The sequence below is a fragment of the Pezoporus flaviventris genome, unplaced genomic scaffold, assembly GCF_033815535.1.
Source record: "Pezoporus flaviventris isolate CSIRO_AGI_PZ_B2104156 unplaced genomic scaffold, CSIRO_AGI_Pfla_v1 ptg000002l, whole genome shotgun sequence".
Lineage (NCBI taxonomy): Eukaryota > Metazoa > Chordata > Aves > Psittaciformes > Psittacidae > Pezoporus > Pezoporus flaviventris.
Genome location: NW_026892550.1, coordinates 87792821 through 87813540, shown reverse-complemented (window position 1 = coordinate 87813540; position 20720 = coordinate 87792821). Strand labels below are relative to the sequence as shown.

Genomic DNA, 20720 nt, shown 5'->3' with positions numbered 1-20720 from the left:
TCAGTTGTAATGTTGCCATGATCTAAGAGGTGAGGTATCACAAGTGTAGATTTTTCTTTAAGACTAAGAAGTGGGTTTCTGTCAGTGTTGTTTCTGCAGTGGTAATCATATTGGCATTTCTATTTCTCAAATAGAGGGTATTATTTTTAGTAAGTAATTTCCTCAATATTTTCGTTGAGAACTATCTTTTCATATTGTGAGGTATTATGTTGTACATACATATTTTCACATATTTTTGTCATGTTTTTCATTCATATGCACAAACATGCATATACACATGAATACAGTCGCCTGTAGTCTTCGTATATTGGCTACAGATGGTAGTGCCACCTTAAGCTTTTTTAGCAGGAGGTACGTAGAAATGTTGTTTAGCTGTACAAAACTCTGCAAGACCTAAATTGTTCAGTTTGAAGTTTTTCATTCAACCTCTCAGTCTCATACTGAACCTTTTTTAACATGAAGAGCTTTATCATTCAGAGAACAAGCTTATGAGAAGACTAGTGCTCTGTCCAAATTTTTTAGAACGGTTTTGGAGAAGGTCTAGTGCATAGGCTCAGCCTTTGGGGACAGAAGGTGGGGAAGGAAAGGAAACAGGACCAGAAGGTTGTTTTGTGTGAGGGAAATGCTTTCGCCTATTCTGTGGGGAATTGCCCATTTCTGACTCGGTTTTAAACCTGTTGGGAAATATTTGCATGGGATCGACAGAAACTAGGTAGAGGTTTCCCAGTTAAATTCTCATAGGTTTACACTTCTTCTGCACATACAAGCTCTGCAGGGCTATCACTGAAAAGCTGAAACATTTTTTTCTTTGTTACTGTATACAGAGGTTGCTGTGAGGACAGCTGAAGGAATAAGGAGCAATGAGCCTCAGGTTCTTGGATAGTGTAAACTGGAACTGGCAACTGGCATGCAGAGGAAGGGAAGGGTAGGAGGTCAGGGTAGAGAGACTGGTTCTTTCTGGTTAGGAGGAGGTAAGACTAGATGAGGAGTTTACCTGACTACAACTTCAGGATAATAGAGTGTCCTGGGTTCAGCAGTAGCAGTCATTTTTTCTCCTCCTTGGTAGCTGGTGCAGTGTAGTGTTTTGACTTTCGGCTCGGGAACAGAGCTGATAGAGATGTTTTGGTTTGGCCAAGGACTTTGTGAGCCTCATGCTCTGCCGGGGAGGAGGGGAAGCTGGGAGGAAGCAGAGACGGGACACCTGACCCAAACTGACCAAAGAGCTATTCCATACCACAGCACGTCATGCCCAGGATGTAACTGGGAGTTAGCCGGAAGGGCTGGCAGACTGCAGGGTTGGAGGAGGTATCGGTCGGAGCTTGGTCGGGCTTGGGGGGCGAGTTATCGGTCAGCGGGTGGTGAGGTGTTGTATTCTCTTCCCTTGTTATTTCCTTTATCATTATTATCATTGGTGGTAGCAGTAGTGATTTGTGTTATACCTTAGTTACTAAACTGTTCTTATCTCAACCCGTGGGAGTTGCATTCTTTTGATTCTCCTCTCCGTCCCTCCGAGAGCAGGGGGAGGGCAAGAAAGGGGGGGAGTGAGTGAACGAATTACCTGACTGGGTTTAAACCACGACATAGAGCCACAGGTTCTGTGGTACCTGGGGTGAGTGTTTCTTGAAGTGATGGCCAAGACTTGCCAATCCTGTGTTGCCAGCGGGTGTCCATGAAATCCACTGGCAGAGTCTCTGCCACCCTTGCTGCAGATGTGCATAAAAGAATACAGCCTTTCTCTTCTTCCATGCCGTCCTTTCACTACGTGTTTGACAGCTTCTGGATGAAATGTGATGAGTATCCTGGTTCAGCAAATAAATTCTGATATTCTACCCAGCTTTGACTAATAACAGAAGGTTCAGATTATGCCAAGGATCCAGCAGGGTGGGACAAAGCAAGAGGGCTCCTATTGAATCCTAAATTGAATTTAGGATTTTGTAACTCAAGACTCTGTTGCAATGCAGATGTATGAGAGGATCCAGTTGTGATTGTTCAGACAGTTTTAACTGTGCCATTTCTTATGGTGTGAGTGGTTGTCTTTGCAATACTAACTGTGTGGTCTGTCTGCAGATAAACATTTGTGCATACACATGCTGTGGTGTATGTACATGTATACATAAACATATGTTTCTGTAACTGTGCTTAGGCAAAAGGTTATGCTAGACTGGAGCTAGGAATAAGGTTATTCAGAGTTTAAAAGATAAAAAATTTATGGTTTTTGCATATTGCTTTGCTCCCTGAAGGGTTTATGAACCCAGTATGCTAGAATTAACTTGAAGTTATGCTGAAATGCATGCTTCAGACATGCAGCAACCTTAATGAAACCATACTAGAAATTCTAATATTACTAGAATGTTTGTCTCTTCAGTTGTCCTTGCTCACCCTACCTGTCAAACTATTGAAAAAGCAATAGTAGCTTTGCAGGTCAAGCCAAGAGTGCTTAGGAAAGGGTAGTGCAGCACCTATGTATTTATTTACTTATTCCTGTGTGAAAGAGTTGTGCCCAGCATGTGGTGGAGACCCATCATCTCTGGAGTAAAGGTGACTGGAGGCAATGAAGGGCAAGATAGTGAAATAGAGGAAGTGATCATCAGGGATCAGCAGCAGGGCTGTATAGGCATGAGGGTTGAGTACGAAAGGGGTAGACGAAGGGAAACCACTGAAGGGGTTCAAAGGAACAATGTCATACACAGGAATATCTTACAAGAGAACAGAAACCATGTCAAAAACATCAGAGGAGGAGGTGGGGTGACTAAGAGGAGTTTCAGTAATCAGTGTTGCAAGCTGGCATGATAGATCTGACAGTGGAAGTGAAAAGTTTTTCCTCAGAAGTAAAAAAGATGTGAGAGAAAAAGGAAAAAGACACGGAGTTTTGGGGTGGTTTCAGCAAGATCCCAAAGACAGTGTTTCAACTCTGAAGAGGAGGGAGGTTTCAGGAAGAGTTCACTAGGTGGCTATCACTCAAAAAATAGAGAACAGTTACACTTTGACCTGGTCTAGCTCAACAGTGCCTTTTTGAATCAGTGGCTGCAGCCATTTACGTAAATTCAATAACTGAGTCACCCATCATGCTGAATTGAAGGGTCTGTTGTAAGGCCCAAGAAAAATGGAGTATAGTGGAAAACATCCAGATCTGTTCAAATAATAAGCTTACTTGTTTTGTGAGAAATGAACTCCAAAATCTCAACCATTCGTAGCTGTTGGATTTTACAAGAGAGCTTTTATTGCCATCTACTGGTTTAAACAGGCAGTTTGCTGTACTACGACATCCTTTCGAAGAACCATTTGGAAAATGTTTGCTTACTGAGAAAATATATTGAAGAGATTGTTTCAGAATATTCCCTAGGCAAGCTTATCTTTGGCATGGTATCAGACAAGTCTGTTTGTAGTTAGCTATGTTGGCATGCCAAGCTTTATGAAAGGGTGTTCATTTAAACATCTGAAATCTGACGCACCCATAAATGTACTCCAACATATGATTCACTTTGGAGAAATCAGCTCTAGGAACACACAGAGGGTTTTGTACATGTGCTGTGCAGTGGATATTTGTGCATGCGCTGTGCAAACTGGAACTGTCAACATTTCTTTCTACTTTCAACTTTCAAACTACATAGAATTGAGCAGGATTGAAGAAAAACTTTCTCTTAATTAGTTCCTCGGGATTTCTTAATTACTCCAAACACACACACCCCACACCCCCCCCCAAATAAGCAGGAAAGCTCGAAACTTGGAGGCTTGATGAAATCAAATCTGAATCAACTCACTGACAAGGTGAGATTATCTTTATATAAATAGTTATGCTAATGAAAGGCTCACATCTGTGTCTTTCTAAAGCAAGATGCCCATTGAATTTATAATCCTTTAATAAGATCTCTGGGATAAGTATCTAATTTCTCTAAACTCCAAAGCCTTTAATAAATTTTTCTGTCCATTCAGTATGAAATTCCTAAGAGCTAGGTTTTCATTCTTTTCTGGAGCTATCTGTGCTGGCAGAAAATTTTATCTTTCATTATACGAACTAGGTGCTTGTAGAAGCACTCCCAGACTCCTGCAGGTTTGGTGAGCTCAAAATGAGGAAGATCATCAGTAACATTACAGAAATTATTTAAACTCACTTCACTCGTTTTGACTGAAAGAAATAGAAAGGTGACCTGAGTCGTAATATACAGGCGTCTACAGCCTTGCATCCACTAGTAAACAAAAAGCTCCTTACATAATGATTAAGTCTGAAGAAACAGCTGGAAAGAGATGTAGCAGCAGCAGCAGGCTACTTTTTTAAAGTACATTTGCTGATTTGGAGTTTTAAACTATGTATTATATGCTGAAGTAAGATGACAGAATTTTGGGGGGGGGGGGGGGGTGATGACATTATTTTGATTTTCTCTGTAGCTCTCATGTTCATTCCTGAGATTACCATAGCCTGACCATCCTCTTAATGGCCATTGTTTGCAGATCTTAACCAAAGCCTTTGTGTCCTCATTGTCACTCATGGTTCCTATTTTTTATCTTTGTTCTTCTCTCACAGCTACAAGCCCCCAGTGTGAAAGGCTTTGATTTTGCTAAGCAGCATCTGGGCCAGCACAATAAAGATGATGTCTTGATTATCCATGAGCCAGCTCCTTTACCAGGACCTATTAAGGATACTACCCCATCTGAAAATGGAGATGTGCCCAGCCCCAAATCCAAGACTTCCTCAAAGCCTTCAAAGACTGCTCGACACAGAGGGAGGTCAGTTCACAGAGATAAAACAAATTGTAATAGATGACAGTTTCTTAATGGCTGACAATTACTGTATTTTTAGGGCAATTTCAGTGGAAAAATATGTTCCAGAACTCTGGGACTTGTGTTTTCTAGTGGGCTGTCAGAGTTATACTTCACTACCCATTAGTACAAGGTTATGAGAATTTTGTGTCCGTTTTTCTCTTAAAGGCAACATGCCTAGCGAAGAGGGTGTTTAAGGCATTACTAGCTTGGCTGGAGTCCAGTAACTGCTTGTTTAGTGGAAACACCAAGTGTATGTTTCCTGATGCATTCTCTAGCTACTAAGGCAACAGAGGGTTAAAACCAAACGAAAACCATTGACAAATAGCAGTGTGTTTCAGTAATATTAACAGTGATCAATATGTGTATGATAAGTTGGAATTTCCAGAAATAAGCAATATCTCAAAAATTTAGGGAAGATAGAATCATAGAATAGTTAGGGTTGGAAAGGACCTTCAGATCATCAAGTTCCAACCCCCCTGCCATGGGCAGGGACACCTCACGCTAAATCATATCAGCCATGGCCTCGTCCAACCTGGTCTTGAACACTGCCAGGGATGGAGCATTCACAACCTCCCTGGGCAACCCATTCCAGTGCCTCACCACCCCAACAGGAAAGAGTTTCCTCCACATCTAAACTTCCCCTTTTGAAGTTTTAACCCATTACCCGTTGTCCTATCACTACAGTCCCTAATGAAGAGTCCCTCCCTAGCATCCCTATAGGCCCCCTTCAGGTACTGGAAGGCTGCTATGAGGTCTCCACGCAGCCTTCTCTTCTCCAGGCTGAACAGCCCCAACTTACTCAGCCTAAATGCAAGAGTGTTTTTACTTGTGGTTATATGGTTGCTGTCATAGCAAACCGACTTTGGTCAGGAAAAGGAGTAATAATTCATAGCTGAGCAAATGAAGAAGTTTGTGGCAGCCTTCAGCAGTCATTTCATACCTTTTCCAATAATCGAATTAAGTGAATGTACCTTGCTGGAAAGGACTCTGTTTGTTGACAGGCATTGTTAACAGCTATGCAGTAAAGAAAGATCTGTGCATTAAAAAAGGGTAAGTGGGAAGGTAAGTGGTGGGGAAAAAAATGGAGCCCTGAGGAATGCCTTGATGAGTCACGAACAGCTCCTCACTGCTGAGCTGCTCTGTGTTCCACTTCCCAGTAATCCTTTTTCCCTTCCTTCTCGTATTTTTGTACCCCTTTGTCTTCAGCTCTGTCTCCTCTGTGCTTTTACCTATGTGCTATTGCATGGTGGGAGGACAAAAAACCCGGAAACAACAACCACAGTCACAAGTTAAATGAGCTTAGAAAGAAACCAGTGATGGTTCTGAATGAGCTGCAGGTCCCTCTGGTACAGATTGCTACTCTGCTTAACCTTCTGTGCTTCCTCTAAAGCCCCAGTTGTCCAAAGATCCTTACTTCATCTTCCCTATGTAGGCTTTGTAAAGGTCAGTTTCCACCTTCCCAGATGTCTAGGCTGTCTTCTGAATGCCTGTAGGCCTTGCAAGTAGTAGACTACCAGTGGGAAAAAATTAGCTAACTCAATTTTGGTGTAGCTTAAATAAATATAAATCAGAAGGACAGCGTTTCTTCTAAAAAGTTCAAAAGTGGCCTAAGACAGAGATGATACTTAGGGGGAGGGGAAGGCATCTATATTCACATGGACATAAGAAAGAAATTTAAACTTGAGGCTGTTACTGTATTTCATCTGGAATAATTCAGAAAATGAAGCAGGAAAAATTCTCAGAAGCCAACATTTAGTGCCTTCCCTGGAGACAATAAGGAATCATTGGTAAAATTTGGAACAAAGATGTTTCTTCTTTTTAATAGCATCTAAATTCAAATACTTCAAAATGTTTTCGAAAGAGAATTTCCCGCCTCTCCCTCATCATCCCTTAAGAGCAAATTTCCCTTTAGGCCTAACTATGGAGATGTTGCCATCATCTCCCTAGCATGCTGACATGCACATGTCAGCTTGAGATTTAAACCTTTACTCCCTGAGGCAGAAGCTGAAATGTGAAATGATAGCATAGTGTCTTAGGTTGCTTTTAGATGTTTTCTGATTCATGTGGAAATACAAAACTCAGTTCATCACAATGCAGTTCAGGACTGTATGGTGCGTGCCAGGAAATACAGTGGTGATGCGAGTACACATTCTGAATCTGTAAAAACAGCAAATAAGAAAAATAATCAAATTCAGAGAGCACAGCATCTCTAGGCTCCAGCTGAGAGTTGGACCTGCTGTTTTGGGTTGAGGAGGTACAACTGCATATTCCTTAGCACATACAAAGAATGACTGATGTTGACTCAGCACTGTATATGCTCTTATAGTTTGTTTAATGATAATTTAGATAGACTGATGAAAGAGTGTGAAGAAATACAAAGCACAGTGAAGTGAAACAAAGTGAGTAGCAGATGCGGAAATGGAACGCCAGCCTTATACTATGTTGAATCAAAACAGTGGTGGTGGAGACAATAGCTCTGCCCACCCTCTCCACCTTAGAAAGAGGAAAAGATGCAATAATGTAGATCTGTAAGCTCACTGAGAACCATTTCTCGTATTTTCCCTGTTTATTTTGGTTTGGTTTGGTTTTTGTTTTTTTAATTAGAATGTGACCTTTTAGTACTACAGTACCGCAGAAAAGAATGAAATGCAGAGTTCAATTAGCAGTGCATTGCTCAGGGAGGAGAAAAAAGAGCTGAATTGAGAGCATTGCCTGCTGCAAGGAGTGGGTTTAACTTTCAATGAACTTGTCTGGCTAGGTATAGTTATCTCAGTCTGTGTGCTCTAGGCAGGTTGGTGTTTAGCCAGCAGCCTCAGTAACTAGTTCAGATTCCATCTAGCCCAAGGAAATCTTGCACTCAACAGCATTAATGCACAGACAAGTGCACGCTTTCAGTGATTAACTCCCTGCAGGGATGGAATACGCATGTTCACATGACAAAATGATCACCAGAGACACTCAGGCTGATCCCATATGAAAAGACAGGCGCTGGTGTCAGCTGAACAGTAGTGTATGCCCTATATTTTTGTTATTTCTATACTATCTGGATAATTTTACATCTGAAGTGTTCTGTTGGGGAAAATCACAGTATTTCTTTGTATTTTTGTGTAATTCCCTGCAAAAACTATGAGCACTGAGATTGTAATTTGCAGGTAACAAGTATTTTTAAGAATCTTACGACTGCATGGGATAAATACATAAAATAGCATTTTTTAGTGGTTCCACATTTAACTAGTCAGGAAAATAATCACATAGACTTGTAGTGTTAGCAAGAGAACACCAAGTTAGCAAGTTTGAATATTAGAGTAATTACTTGTATGGGTTTCTTATTTCTAAAATAATTCTTTCCTTTCTGAAAAGTAAGCTGCTACTTACAAACACAGAGTTTTTTCTTGAAGTGTATTTTAAAGGAAGGATTAGTTAATAATATCACATGTGAATCCTCTTGCAGTCAGTTTTCAAATGCAATAACAGTAGCATTATGGCAATGAATATCTAACTATGATAATTTATTATAAATTTACTTATAAACAGAGGAAAACATTAGCAGTCTTCACAAGATACTTTAGCACAGGATTCTTTTTGTGTGAGAACTGTGCCCTTTGCAAACTTAAGTGTTGGTTTGTTTATTTTTTAATGTTTGTGGCAGGGTTTCACCATCAGATGCTGACTCCACCGCAAGTGAACAATCCAGCGGGAGGGAGACAGGAGAAGAAACTGCAAGACCATCAGCAGTTGCAAACGAGGGCAAACCACGCAGAGCAGTGAAGAAGGGTTTGTTACTGTTATTTTTCTCTTGAAGAATTACTCTGGTGCTGTAACTTTTCTAAATTCATCTTTGGCTGTTAATTTTTTTGGTTTATGTCATGGAAAATTTTCTTCCTCTCCTTTTTGGTTCAGTTTCTTCTGTTGAAACTGAAGATCTACACATTCCTTCCATTCCAGCAAGCTTTTGAAATGAATGGCTTAGCAGGAGCAAATCTTCCCTCCTTTCTCTCCCACATGCCTCCCAGCAAACCTCTTTCCATTTAGGCCTAATTATGGTTCTCCTGGTAGCAATCTTGCAGGCAGTTACACGGGCAGTAGAGGTCACAGCAGGGTTTGATACAGCACGGATATATGTAATTGCAGCTTTCAAAAAAGTGAGATTAAAAAGGAGACAGAGAGGTAAAAGTTTTACAAATAAGTTCTAATTCAGGCATCAAATGCCTTCATGATTGTGCTTTAGAAAGAAGAAGATCCAGTGCCAATACATTAATAACAATGACTTTGGTTTAGTTTTGTAAATAACCATCTTGCTTCCAGTCCAAGTGCCACCATTTGTCATGGGTGTACCTAAGATATATTTCTTTCCTCATTGAAAAGTTGATACAACACTTCAAGCCCACTTCCACTTTTTAATAAAAGCGTTCTTTTAAATTCTTTTCCAGTTTAAAAGTGTGTGGTTAACTGTGCCTGCACAAAAAATGTAAGTGTTTTTTCTGCGAGCCTTTTGGATTTAGATGGTTTGCTTCTTGCTTAAAGTTTTAGTTACCAGATCTATACCTTAAATCACAGTAGTCTTCAAAGAGAAAATTTTGGTACTGAGTATCTGGTAAAGGAGTTTATGATACCCCATCTGTTCTTAATTCACATGGCCTTGACAGCAGCAGAAACTGAGATGAAGAAAATACTGACTACAGTGTAAGCAGTCTTTTTGGTATATTGAGTGTTTTTCCACACACTCTGAAATACCAGCTGAGATGTACCGATGACTGTGGAGGAATGCAGTGCATGTGAAATTCAGATCGTAGCAGGCAATCTTCATTTTCTGCTTATGTTGAAGAAATTTGATGTAAGATAGCTCATATGACCTGCTAGCTCTTGGGTGGCTAAACAGCAAGTTAAATAATATATGATTCTTAAACTTGCATAATATAGATTATTCCTGGAACAGCCAGGGTTGTGAAGCAGGCTTTCCTCTGCAATGAGCATGTAAGGAAACAAAGCATAGGATCTGCTGATGTGCCGAGGAAATTATATTTCTCAATAATTCAGCAGGAAGTGTATGCTATATGTACTTTACACAATTTACAAAGATACTGTATTGATGCTATATATATTTTAAGTGCCTTAGTTTTCTCTCAGGCCCAGAAATCGCGTCCAAGTAAATGTATAGAAAAATAATTATGCTATGACAGAGCTCACCTCAGGATGGTTTATGAGTTGCACCAACCTATCTAACTTCAATTCTGTTGCCCTGATTTAGTGTTATCCCATTTCTTCTTTCATGGGAAATCCATTTTCCATCTGGCTTAAAACTTTATGTAGGGGTTTAACGTTTCCTTTTGTATAGAAGTATTAGGTATTGCTGCATCTCAACTATCTGGCAAAGGCAGAATCGTATTGTGTAAAATGCGTCTTTTTTACCTATCATGTCCTTACTGGATCAGATACGCTCTTTTTTTCAGCATTTGGCGCCTTTAGCTTGGTAATCATAGGGACTATTTTTAGCATTCAAAATTGGAGGCACTGTCTGCAGAGAGCTCTCTGTTAAATGGCAGATTCAGCTCCCTTTTTGTGCAGCTGAGGCTTGGCAGTTTGATCCAAGTTCATGCATTTCATTCACAAGTAAATGCAATCATCTTACTGCTGTTTGTTCCAGTTGCCATCCCAGCTGAATTATTTGTAATAATTATTGTGTTGTCTCTTCTTTTTCCTTTATGTTGTCAGGAGCAAACAGAGTGGGTAAGTAACCAGAGCTCATAGCTGAGTACAGATATGAATAGAGGTGCTGGGGTAGCTACAATTATATATTAAGGATGGAAGGATTTGTCTTCTGAGTCTAAAAAAAAACCAAAATTGCTTTCTAGCTATTGAAGTATAAAAAAAAATTCTCAGTAACGCAAATTATAGTCATCCAATTCAGGGACATTTTTTCTAGTTTTCCTCCCAGTCCTTTCAAATTATGGAGGAAAACTTCAAAAGAAGCAAAGCCGAGGCAGCTATTGGTCCTGAAACTAGCTTTATATAAACAACTTAGAGATATAGTTAATGTCTTTACTGGAAATCCAAGGCAAACACAGGCTACCTGCAAAAAGCCATGAGTATTTTCTCGTGAACTAGTGTTTTTCTGATCAGGATTGGACGATTTTCTAACCGTAGCAAAGATGGGGCAGGAGAAAGCTGACACTGTCTTTAATAATGCATACCGTATCTAGTAATAAATTAAAGACCCTGTCCTCTGATAGCAGTTTCCATCTTACAATAGTAAAGAAGGATGAATATAAGGCTGGCTATGATGCTTTCCATTGTTGCGCTTGTACAAGTGACTAATGAGAGTCATGATGTACTGGGATACAAAGAAACTGAAATTTATCTGCAACTGCATACTCTGACATGATTCAAATACCAGTGAACCAGTGAAAGATTCCCATTGACTACCTGATTTTGTATTAGGTTTCGTGCACCGTGGTTGCTGTGTCCCTTGTTTTTATTTCAAGAGGGTGCAGGAAGCAATAGCCTTTCCTTATCTCCAGCTGTATTGCTTTCCATACAAAATCATAGCTTCCTGCAGAGCAATTAATTTTCTTGATACTTCAATTAGTAGTTTCAACCCAGGGAAGAGTGAGGAACACTGATCCTGACATGTGACCTATATGGACTAGTTGTTTAAATGTGTTCTGTCCAGTATTAGGACAGAACACATCTTCATTATTTTTTAGGCTCAACTGTCTAGTCTGAGATCAAAATTTAATTCATATAGTGCTATCTGACTGCTTTATAAGGAAGATATTCTAACCATGGACAATAGCATAAGAATCTTGAAATAAGAGACCTTTCATATTCACTGTGTCAGAACTTCTAAAGGAACTTATTCGTGTGTTGAGTTAGAAATCATTTCTCCTTTTGTTGGATGTGTACAGAACTGTGCAGTTCACGAATTTCATACTTTACTATAATTCCATCTTAGTTTATACTTACAGACACATTCAGTGTATGCATACAGATTGGATCTAAAGGTCAGATGCAGCTTATGGGGTTTTTTGTGTGGGTGCATCTTTTCTGCAAAAGAGGGTAACATGATGTTATGGTAGACCGATACCAAATTTTGGATATGGGACTTCTGGACAGTTTTAATAAATTAGTTTAAAAACCGTTCCAGCTAAGAAGCCTCTGCCAAGCACTTATTTATGTGCACAAAAGGAAAGGTTATGGATGAAATTATAAAGATTTAGAGTGAATGCTCGGTGTAATTTAATATATTGCACCTTGCTAATGAAGTAATATGAAAATAACCTTAAAATTTTATGTTGGAGGTCATTGAGTTTTGAGAACTGCTGGTAGACTGGAAAGGGTGGAAAGAATGAGTGATACATGGGGAAAATGGGAAAGATGGATGCAGAAGTTCAGGCTTTCATTGCACTATAGGATTGCTCTGAGGGATTCACACTAACTACTTGATATATCTTGTGCCCCTCACTGTGAGAGTCAGTGCTTGCATGTTTCCACAAAATACATGAAGATGGGGCTGTGAAGATGACAAATGGTAAAGATCATATAAAATAGCTACAGAAGAGAAAAGGATATATTTCATTTAGGCTCTGTGTCTTGCAGAACGTTTGGGAGACAGAGATCTTGAATGAAACTGTTTACCTTCTTTTTAAGGACACATACAGGAAAGTCACATTTATAAATGATGCATACCATTTATAAATGTGCACATTTGAAATGCATTAATCAAATTTGAGAAGTATGAAAAATAAAAATTTTGCTTAGCTTGTGGCCAGATTGCTTTCCAGCCCAAAAGCAGTGTGCTGTGAATGTAATGAGCAATACCATGCCTTCCCTCTCCAACTCCCTTTTTGTGCTAGAAGAGGGAAGCAAAGGAATAAGTCATCTACAGTGATCTTCTGCAGACTCCTCTTCTGAACCCTGTACTACATTACCAGCACAGGTCACAAACTGATCAGAGCAGTGGCTGTTTTCCTTCTTGTCTGCTGGAGTTGGATCAGGTTCATCAACAATCTGTATCGAATCAAATCAGATTCTCCTTCTGATTTAAATCTGAGAACCACAGTCCATTATTAGAAGTCTGTGCAAGGACATGGAACTAAGTCCCTCTATGCTGTTGTGTTCCTCCATATGAAGAGTCGCAAATCTTAATCTCTTATTGCTTGTATTTCATGGTGAAAAGCAGTTTAATAATGTGTGGCATTACCATGTGAACAAGACAAAAGATGATTTTGAAAGTCTTCAGTAGTTTTTGCAAGCCTAATCCACATAATGGTTCCTGTTGTAGGCCTATCTCTAGAAAACATACAAACAAACTGAAAATCTTAATGTGCTTAACTGCAAACCACAGGGGTGATCCTTGATCCTACAGATTTCAAGTCTTGATGGAGATGACCCGTTTCTGTTGAAGTGATTAACTCTTGGCAGAACTAGGCCATGATTTTCACTTATATTGGTTTCCATAAGATCTTTTGCTGGTTGTGTTGGAGCTGATTTAACCTCTTCAACAAATTACAACATGGCAATATTTGTGCTGCTTGCTCATTGCTATGTTAACAGTTTATCCTGTCACAGAGAAGAAAACTGCTTTAAAAGCTTTAATCGGTAAAATGTCTGCAAAATTCTTTGTGTTTTGTGTGGGTTTCTAATGGTATTTTTGTTTAGTTCATGTATCCCTCCTCCTGTCTCTCAAGAAGTGCATTTTGCAGTGAGACGTCTGTCATTGCTCTTTGAACCTCCATTTGAGGAATTTGCATCTCCTTAAGTACCGATAAGAGGAACCATTAGCAGTATGTACTTGAACAGCTTTTTATAGAGAAAAGTAGATTGAGATTTTGGTGGTTTGCAAATGCCAAGAGCTTGATTTACAGAAATTAAGAATGACAGCTCCCCTTCTGGAAATATAATGGAAAAATGTTTATAATTTGCAAACCACTGGGTAAACTTGTTGTGCATTAAATGTGAATCAGCTGGAAGGCCTATAGGGCAAATTAAACACAGATGGAAAACATGGCATAGTCTTGTAGTATAGCATCTGTAGAGCTTAATGTTTGACTGAGATAACCCTGGCAGCACTCCTTTACTCTGTATTTGTTCTGGTGATTTAGGACCTCCTCAGACCAGCAGTGGAAATGAGCAGCACTCATCAGCCTCTATCTTTGAACACGTGGATAGGATGTCACGTTCCTCAGATGCCAGCAGACGGGTGCCGAGCAAGATCCAGCTGATTGCTATGCAACCGATGGCAGCACCTCCGGTTCAGAACTCGGTGCTTTCTGATCGAGTAGCAGAGACCAACAAAATTAATAAAGAGGTATTTTTGCAGTGCTTTGGGTGTTTGTGGAGGACTGCATGCCCAGCCAAGTGGGAAGTGAAAAGTATCCCATTTCTTCTTATCAGGAGTTCCTAAGGAGTTGAGTTTTGACAGGTTACAGAAATAATCACTTTTCTGTCCAGAGAGGTAATCTGAACTGTTTTTAAGAGATACCTAAATCAAAACTTAAACACAGAGAGAGGAGCAAATTTAATGGTCAGGATACCTTGTGTTGCCATCCTTTTGCTAGTCAGCGGGACATGACTTAGGAGAGTTTTGTTAATTAATGTATGAGTGTTGGAGCATCTGGCCCACCTTGGTTTTCATTCTACACTATTCTCCTGACTTTTCAGCAGCTCAAGATGTGGATATACAAACAAGTTATCTTCATATTCTGGGGTGTGAATTTGCAACACATGCACTGCTTCCAAATTCTGATGTGTTTATCTGATAGTAAATACACAGAAACTTCCTGCTTTCTCTGAGGCTCATGTTACTGTCAGCAGAATATGAGCATGCCTGGGGCATCACGACAGACAGCCTGGGGCATCAAGACAGACAGTAATGTGCTGTGAAACCATATCGTACCCTGCCTGACAGTACCTTGTACTGGGTGTAAGATGGCATCTTTTCATAATTCAGAGTGGAAGCTTTACTGAAACCTTTAGCTTCACTGTGTTAAAAAGTTTCTGAGTACCTTACAGAAGAAAGGTAAATGTGTATATCTAGTATACACAGGCAAAGGGAGCTACAAAACAGAAATCCAGTATATAGGCAGTATATAGTATATAGTTCTAGTTATAAATGTAAACAGTAAATCTGGCTCGTGTCCTTTTCATAATTTTTCAGGATTCTCATGAGGGAATACACAAAACTTAAATTTTACTTGGTTTTTAATTTGCTGGTGCAGATGTGTTCAGAAACTAGTCCAGCGCAGGCAGAGCAGCAGTTCTTGCTACCTGATCTGGTGCCCAAGTGTTCTCCGTTGATAAGAACGATGTCCGTGAGTGTTGGGCCAGTGCTGCTATTATGATAGCTTTCCCCACATGATGACATACTCCTCAGGGAATTTAAAAAAAAGTGGGAGAGAGGCATGAAAACTCAGCCTGCAAGATGTAGAGCTGATAACACTTGTTTACCTAGGGATCTGGACCCTTGTATTGCTGCTACATTTCTGCATAGCTTATGTTGGGCTGTCATGCTCAGCAGAAGCACTGAGTTATGAGCTCAGCACTTTAAGCTCTCGCTGCTTACACGATGAAGGTCATTAAAGGGAGTGGGTGACAGATTTCAACACTTGATCAAATGTATCTCTTTCTGACAAGCAAATGTAGATACAGCTTTTACTGATTTTTTTTCAGAGCAGTGTCACTTCTGGCAGACAGCAGGAGTTTTTTGTGTTTTGTTAACAAACTGTCACCTCTCTCTAACTACACCTGCTGTTCTGGCAGTCGTATTGTGTTTAATAGTACATCTCCCTGGGGAGACAATGAAAATACTGCAAAATGTCCAAGAAAGAAAGTGTTTGCAAGTTGTGTGACTTGCTTTAATCCTTCAGAGATTTGGGGGAGAGAGGGGAAGGAGGAAGGAAGGGGCAGCCAAGGATCTGAGGAAAAGAGGTTTACAGAAGAGCAACAAAAAGTTCTGTTGCAAAACCCACTCTTTCCCCGCCCCCCTTCTTTAAGATACAAACAGCCCTGAGGCATAAATCTGAGATTGAGCACCACCGCAACAAGATTCGTCTTCGCGCCAAGCGCAAAGGGCACTATGAATTTCCAGTGGTGGATGACGTGGTGGTGGTGGACTCCAAAGAGCAGCACAGAATATATCGCAAGGCACAGATGCAGATTGACAAGATCTTGGACCCTGGAGGCAGTGTGCCTACTGTCTTCATAGAGCCGAGGAAGAGGTAGGCATTTCAAAGATGGGAAAACGTTTGAGTTGTTTTAAACAGTATTTGGTTTAGTATATGCCAGTATTTTTGTTTTCATATTATTCTTTTACAAGTTCTCAACAGTGAATTCTTGATAAATAAACCCAAATGTATGAAAACTGCCTTAAAACAATTTAGCATTTGCTTTGCCATTTGTTTGAATTATTCTTTCGTGATGATGGGGGATCAAGATTTCAGTATAAGTAGTAAAAAATGATACATGGAAAATATAAACTTGCAAGAAAGAATATTTTTATAAAGGGGGGAAAGGACCACAGAATCACGGTTTGGGTGGAATGGTTTGGGTTGGAAGAGACCTTAAAGGCCATCCAACCCCCTGCCACAGGCAGGGACACCTTCCACTAGACCAGGTTGCTCCAAGCCCAGTCCAACCTGGCCTTGAGCACTGCCAGGGATGGGGCAGCCACAGCTTCTCTGGGCAGCCTGTGCCAGTGCCTCACCACCTTCATAGTGAAGAATTTCTTCGTAATACCTAACCTAAATCTCTCCTCTTTCAGTTTAAAGCCATCATCCCTTGTCCTGTCACTACAGGCCCTTGTAAAAAGTCCCTCTCCAGATTTTCTGTAGGTCCCTTTTAGGTACTAGAAGCTGCTCTAAGGTCTCTCCCGAGCCTTCTCTTCTCCAGGCTGAACAAGCCCAACTTTCAGCCTCTCTTCATAGGAGAAGTGCTTCAGCCCTCCCTTGAACAACTTAAAAAGCTTGAAGATTCTGAATTTTGATGGCAAACTCACAAATCAAAGAGATAACCTTTCACGTATTCCCTCTGGGTAAGGAGTGTCACGGACCTGCCTCCCTGGCCTTTTCAGAGAAAGTCTTCCCTGAGCTTTGTTTATGAATACTGGCACTTTGTTCCCAGAGCAGTGGTACCCTGTAACTGCTTCTGCACTGATAAAAAGTACCTTTTCTCTAGCTACATGGGTTCCATAGCTTGTATGCCTAGTAGGGTTAAACCCAACAATGCCAAGCACAAACCTTTGTTGGCAAATCTTTATGGTCTGTTCTGCCGTTGCAGATGTGTTGACATTTGTCTGAACATCTGGAAAAGCACTGGGGGAAGGCTGGAGCACAAACAACTTTGAAAGATAAATGTAGAAGGGAGGTGACAATGGAGAGAGTTTGAAGGAGGAATAAGACAGTTTGGAGAGCTGCCAGTGAGAGAAAGGCAGGAGTCAGATTCAAGGCTACCTAATGGGAGTGGCATTAAAAAAATGGGAAAGGGAAGAGAAACAGGGCTGAGGCAAGCATGACTTGGAGGGAATGGGCAGAGGAGTTAAGCCGTGAGTGGAATGCAAAGAAAAATTGCAAAAAAGAAATGTGATCACAGTTGTCTTGTTTTGTTGTTTTTTTTTTTGTTCTTTCTCTCTGCTTTTTGTTTTCCTCCTGTTAAGTTCTCGTGCAAAACGTTCTCCCAAGCAGCGCCGGCGACATCAGATAAATGGGAGTCCAATTGATGCAGAAAAGGACAGGTTAATCACAACTGACAGTGATGGGACATACAAAAGGCCCCCAGGAGTCAATAATTCTGCATATATTGTATGTATGTCTCTTGAATGACAGGAGTGTTCTGATAATTGTAATTACAGTTGTGACATTGGGAGGTTTTTGCTTTCTGACTATGGTCTATATGGCTAGTTTCAGTCCTATGTAGTTAGCATGTAAATCAAAGTGAAACAGGGATTTCATTGGCAGTTTGTCAGTATTAAGCAGTAAAATTCTGCCAAGTATTCCTTGATATTAAAGAGGCCAAGAACCATTTTTCATTAATGTCACTGTATTATGCATATGAAAGTGTGCTTGGCATGTTCTGCAATATCTTGAACATAGTTTCACTCTAGTCCAATTTGCTGGATGTTATATATTCATATGTTACAGAAAATTTCTTCCTTTGGTCTCACAGAGTAGGAGACTCAGTTCCTTTCATGAGAAATATTCTCATCTGTCAAATGTGGGAATTAATTATTAATGAAAGAGAAACATGTCTTTGTACTACAGTAACTTGAAACAATTCTATGCAGTGTCTTGAAAATTAATTTTACTTCCTGTCTAAAAAAAACAAAGACACTGGAGAATGCTTCTGTTCAATCATATCCATGTCACAGACTGTATTTAGGCATCTTTAACCACTTCTAAGCAGACTTTACTAAACCTAATGCTAATATTGGAAACCCCTGGACAGTTTTCATCTTGAAAGATGGTTTATTAATGTTTAAGAATTTCACCATTAGCTGCATACGCAGTCAGGTGACTACAATGTCTATTTCTGCAGTTTCCCTCTGCCTTCAAACAAGACTGTAATGATTTTAATGTCATGCTGCAGCAGAATGAATTATCTTCTGAAGCTGTTTAATTAAGACATGTCATACAGAAAACTCAGCCCCTTTGGCATCTGTAGTGAGAAAGTACTTGGAATGCTAAGTTCCTGATAAAGTAGAGGCTTTTGCATCTTGATGACTGATTTTGCAGTTGGCATGCAGTGGTAAGAATGAGCTTTGATAATAAGTCTGTTGCTGCAAAGCTCATTTAATTTCCTGTTACTGTTGAACAATAAGCCCGTGTTGTAAGATCCCATGTAGTAATTGTGATGCATGCCTCAGGTATTGCTGCTGTAAAGTACTTGTATGAATCCCATTCAGGTGATGCACCCAAATTCAAGTTCCATGCAGGTATCCACTTAATTGAATAACAGTTCCATTTGTGTGGTTTTCTGAGAGGTAATAATGCCAGTTTAATATTACTGCTGATGTGGTCAGCTGTAAGCTAAAGACTGAATTCATTTCTTGGAACTGCAAAAGCTGCAGAGAAGTCAGAGATGTAGACAGAGCTGATTGTCTTTTTTCTGGGTGGAGTAGATGCTTTCTACATGACTTCATTATGTGCAAGCCACAAGATATTTCTGTTATAGCTGAGTTAACTCCTGCAAAAGGCTCTGCTGCCTTGTCTGAGATCATAGTCTCACAGATGACAGTGAATGAAGTATTTACACAGTTAGCATCATGCATGTGCATGCGTATGTGCATGTAGAAGTTGGGAAGGTAAAGAGCAAGTTTTGTCCACCGCTGGCACTTGTACCATTTATCTCCTTGTGGTTTTGGCAAAGAAAATGTTGCTCAGACTTAAGGCCCGCAGGGGCTTGGAAGCTGGCTGATTAGATCTTCTCTGTGGCTGCCCTTCACCTTCTTTCTGTTTTCTCCAGTCTGACCCAGACTTGCCTCCTGAACCTCAGACATCATCTTCAGCTGATGTGGGGAAGTTCCCCGGCTTGCCTTCCCACCCAGTCTCCCAGTACATCCCACCGCAGCCATCCATTGAAGAGGCTCGGCAAACCATGCATTCGCTGCTGGATGATGCTTTTGCGCTGGTGGCTCCCAGCAGCCAAGCAGCCAGTTCCACTGCCATTGCACCACCCGGGGTCTCTGCAGGACAGCCGGTAAACAACACTCCTGCTCGAGCAGGGAGGGAAACCACATGTACCCAGTGGGGATCACCTTATGGTCCAACTCAGGCAGTAAACAACCCATTTAATGTGAGTGATGCAAGTTAAAAGGCTTTTCTGAGCAGGTAGCTCGCGCCAGTTGGGCCATGGTCACTGTTATTGTGCCCTTGCCATCAGGACTTATCACGAATGTGGAGCAGTTTCTGGAACCAGGAGAATTCAGAAATGACCATCAGAAGATGGTGAACTTGCTTTTTAAGCAATACATTTAGGTCCTTTTCCCTTTTCCCATTCCTACCACAAGACAAGATAGTTCTCCTACTTTAGGATAACTTTTCTGTTCTTCTCAGTTACAATCTTTCACAGAGCAGTCTTGTTATGCCCAAGAGTAAAACTTTATTTTTTTTAAATGCATATGCTAGTTCATGTTTTGACAATGAAAAAAGACTGTATTGGGCTTAGGTCATATTTTTCAGCAGAGTATTCAAAAGCTTTCAGGAAGTGACGGATAGGGAAGCAGTATTTCCATGTGATTTTTTTTTTTTTTTTTTGTATTTTATGGAACACCGAGACACATGGATAGTCTTTTAGGTCATCTCCAGTTCTACGACAGTTCAGTACAGGTTTCATAATGCCATTGGACTGTTCAGTCCGAGTCCCATGGTCTCTGCTGCAATCTGATGCTGGTTGAGGTATAAAGAGATTTCCAAATACAAAGCTTGGTTTTCTGAAAGTTTTAAGCTAAGCAGACTTTGGAGAAGCCCTTGATCTTCTGCAAGTGACAGAAAGTATTTCTGAAAGGTTCTTAAGTTAAGCCTCTGATGAGACAGAAAAGACTGCTAACCACTGTAGCAGCAATTCACAGATCTTCTTGTGCTTCTGGGTTTGTAGAACCAAGGTCTTAATGATGCAGTCAAGTCACACATACAGACCTAGTGATCTCTGCCATTCATCACTTAAAAGACTAACAGTGGACTTCCCAGGGTATGCATTTTTATTTTAATTTGGGTTTTTTTGTTCTTCTCACAGAGATATGTGGAATTTGGAATGACTCCGCCAGCAGCACCAGGTCTCCTGCCAAGGTAGCTTTTCACTGATAGAATTATCATTTAATATTTTCCTTGCAATTCCTCACGAGTTCTTACTGGCACTGGTATATTATTATGCAAAGTACTGTATAAATGGGAAGTAACAGGAGTCCAGATCCAGCCTGTGTAATTTATTTATGGAGCATGAATGACATATATATGCTGTATGGAATCCAA

At 40.4% G+C, this 20720-nt stretch overlaps 1 protein-coding gene across 6 annotated transcripts in view; it reads left to right on the top strand.

Moving 5' to 3' along the window:
- The window catches only part of KIAA1549 (KIAA1549 ortholog), a 147424-nt gene that overhangs the window by 114510 nt on the left and 12194 nt on the right, over window positions 1–20720 (top strand). For 3 of the 6 annotated variants that reach the window (XR_009741793.1, XM_061444955.1, XM_061444951.1), the window contains exons 11-18: window positions 4523–4725; window positions 8411–8535; window positions 10474–10488; window positions 13863–14068; window positions 15754–15977; window positions 17411–17555; window positions 19216–19545; window positions 20485–20537. Coding sequence is in view for 5 of the 6 variants with exons in the window: in XM_061444955.1 (XP_061300939.1) it covers window positions 4523–4725; window positions 8411–8535; window positions 10474–10488; window positions 13863–14068; window positions 15754–15977; window positions 17411–17555; window positions 19216–19545; window positions 20485–20537 (1301 nt within the window). In the remaining variant the exon portion in view is untranslated. The remainder of the gene's footprint in view (window positions 1–4522; window positions 4726–8410; window positions 8536–10473; window positions 10489–13862; window positions 14069–15753; window positions 15978–17410; window positions 17556–19215; window positions 19546–20484; window positions 20538–20720) is intronic. The other 3 variants (XM_061444953.1, XM_061444954.1, XM_061444952.1) reach the window with 3 other exon arrangements.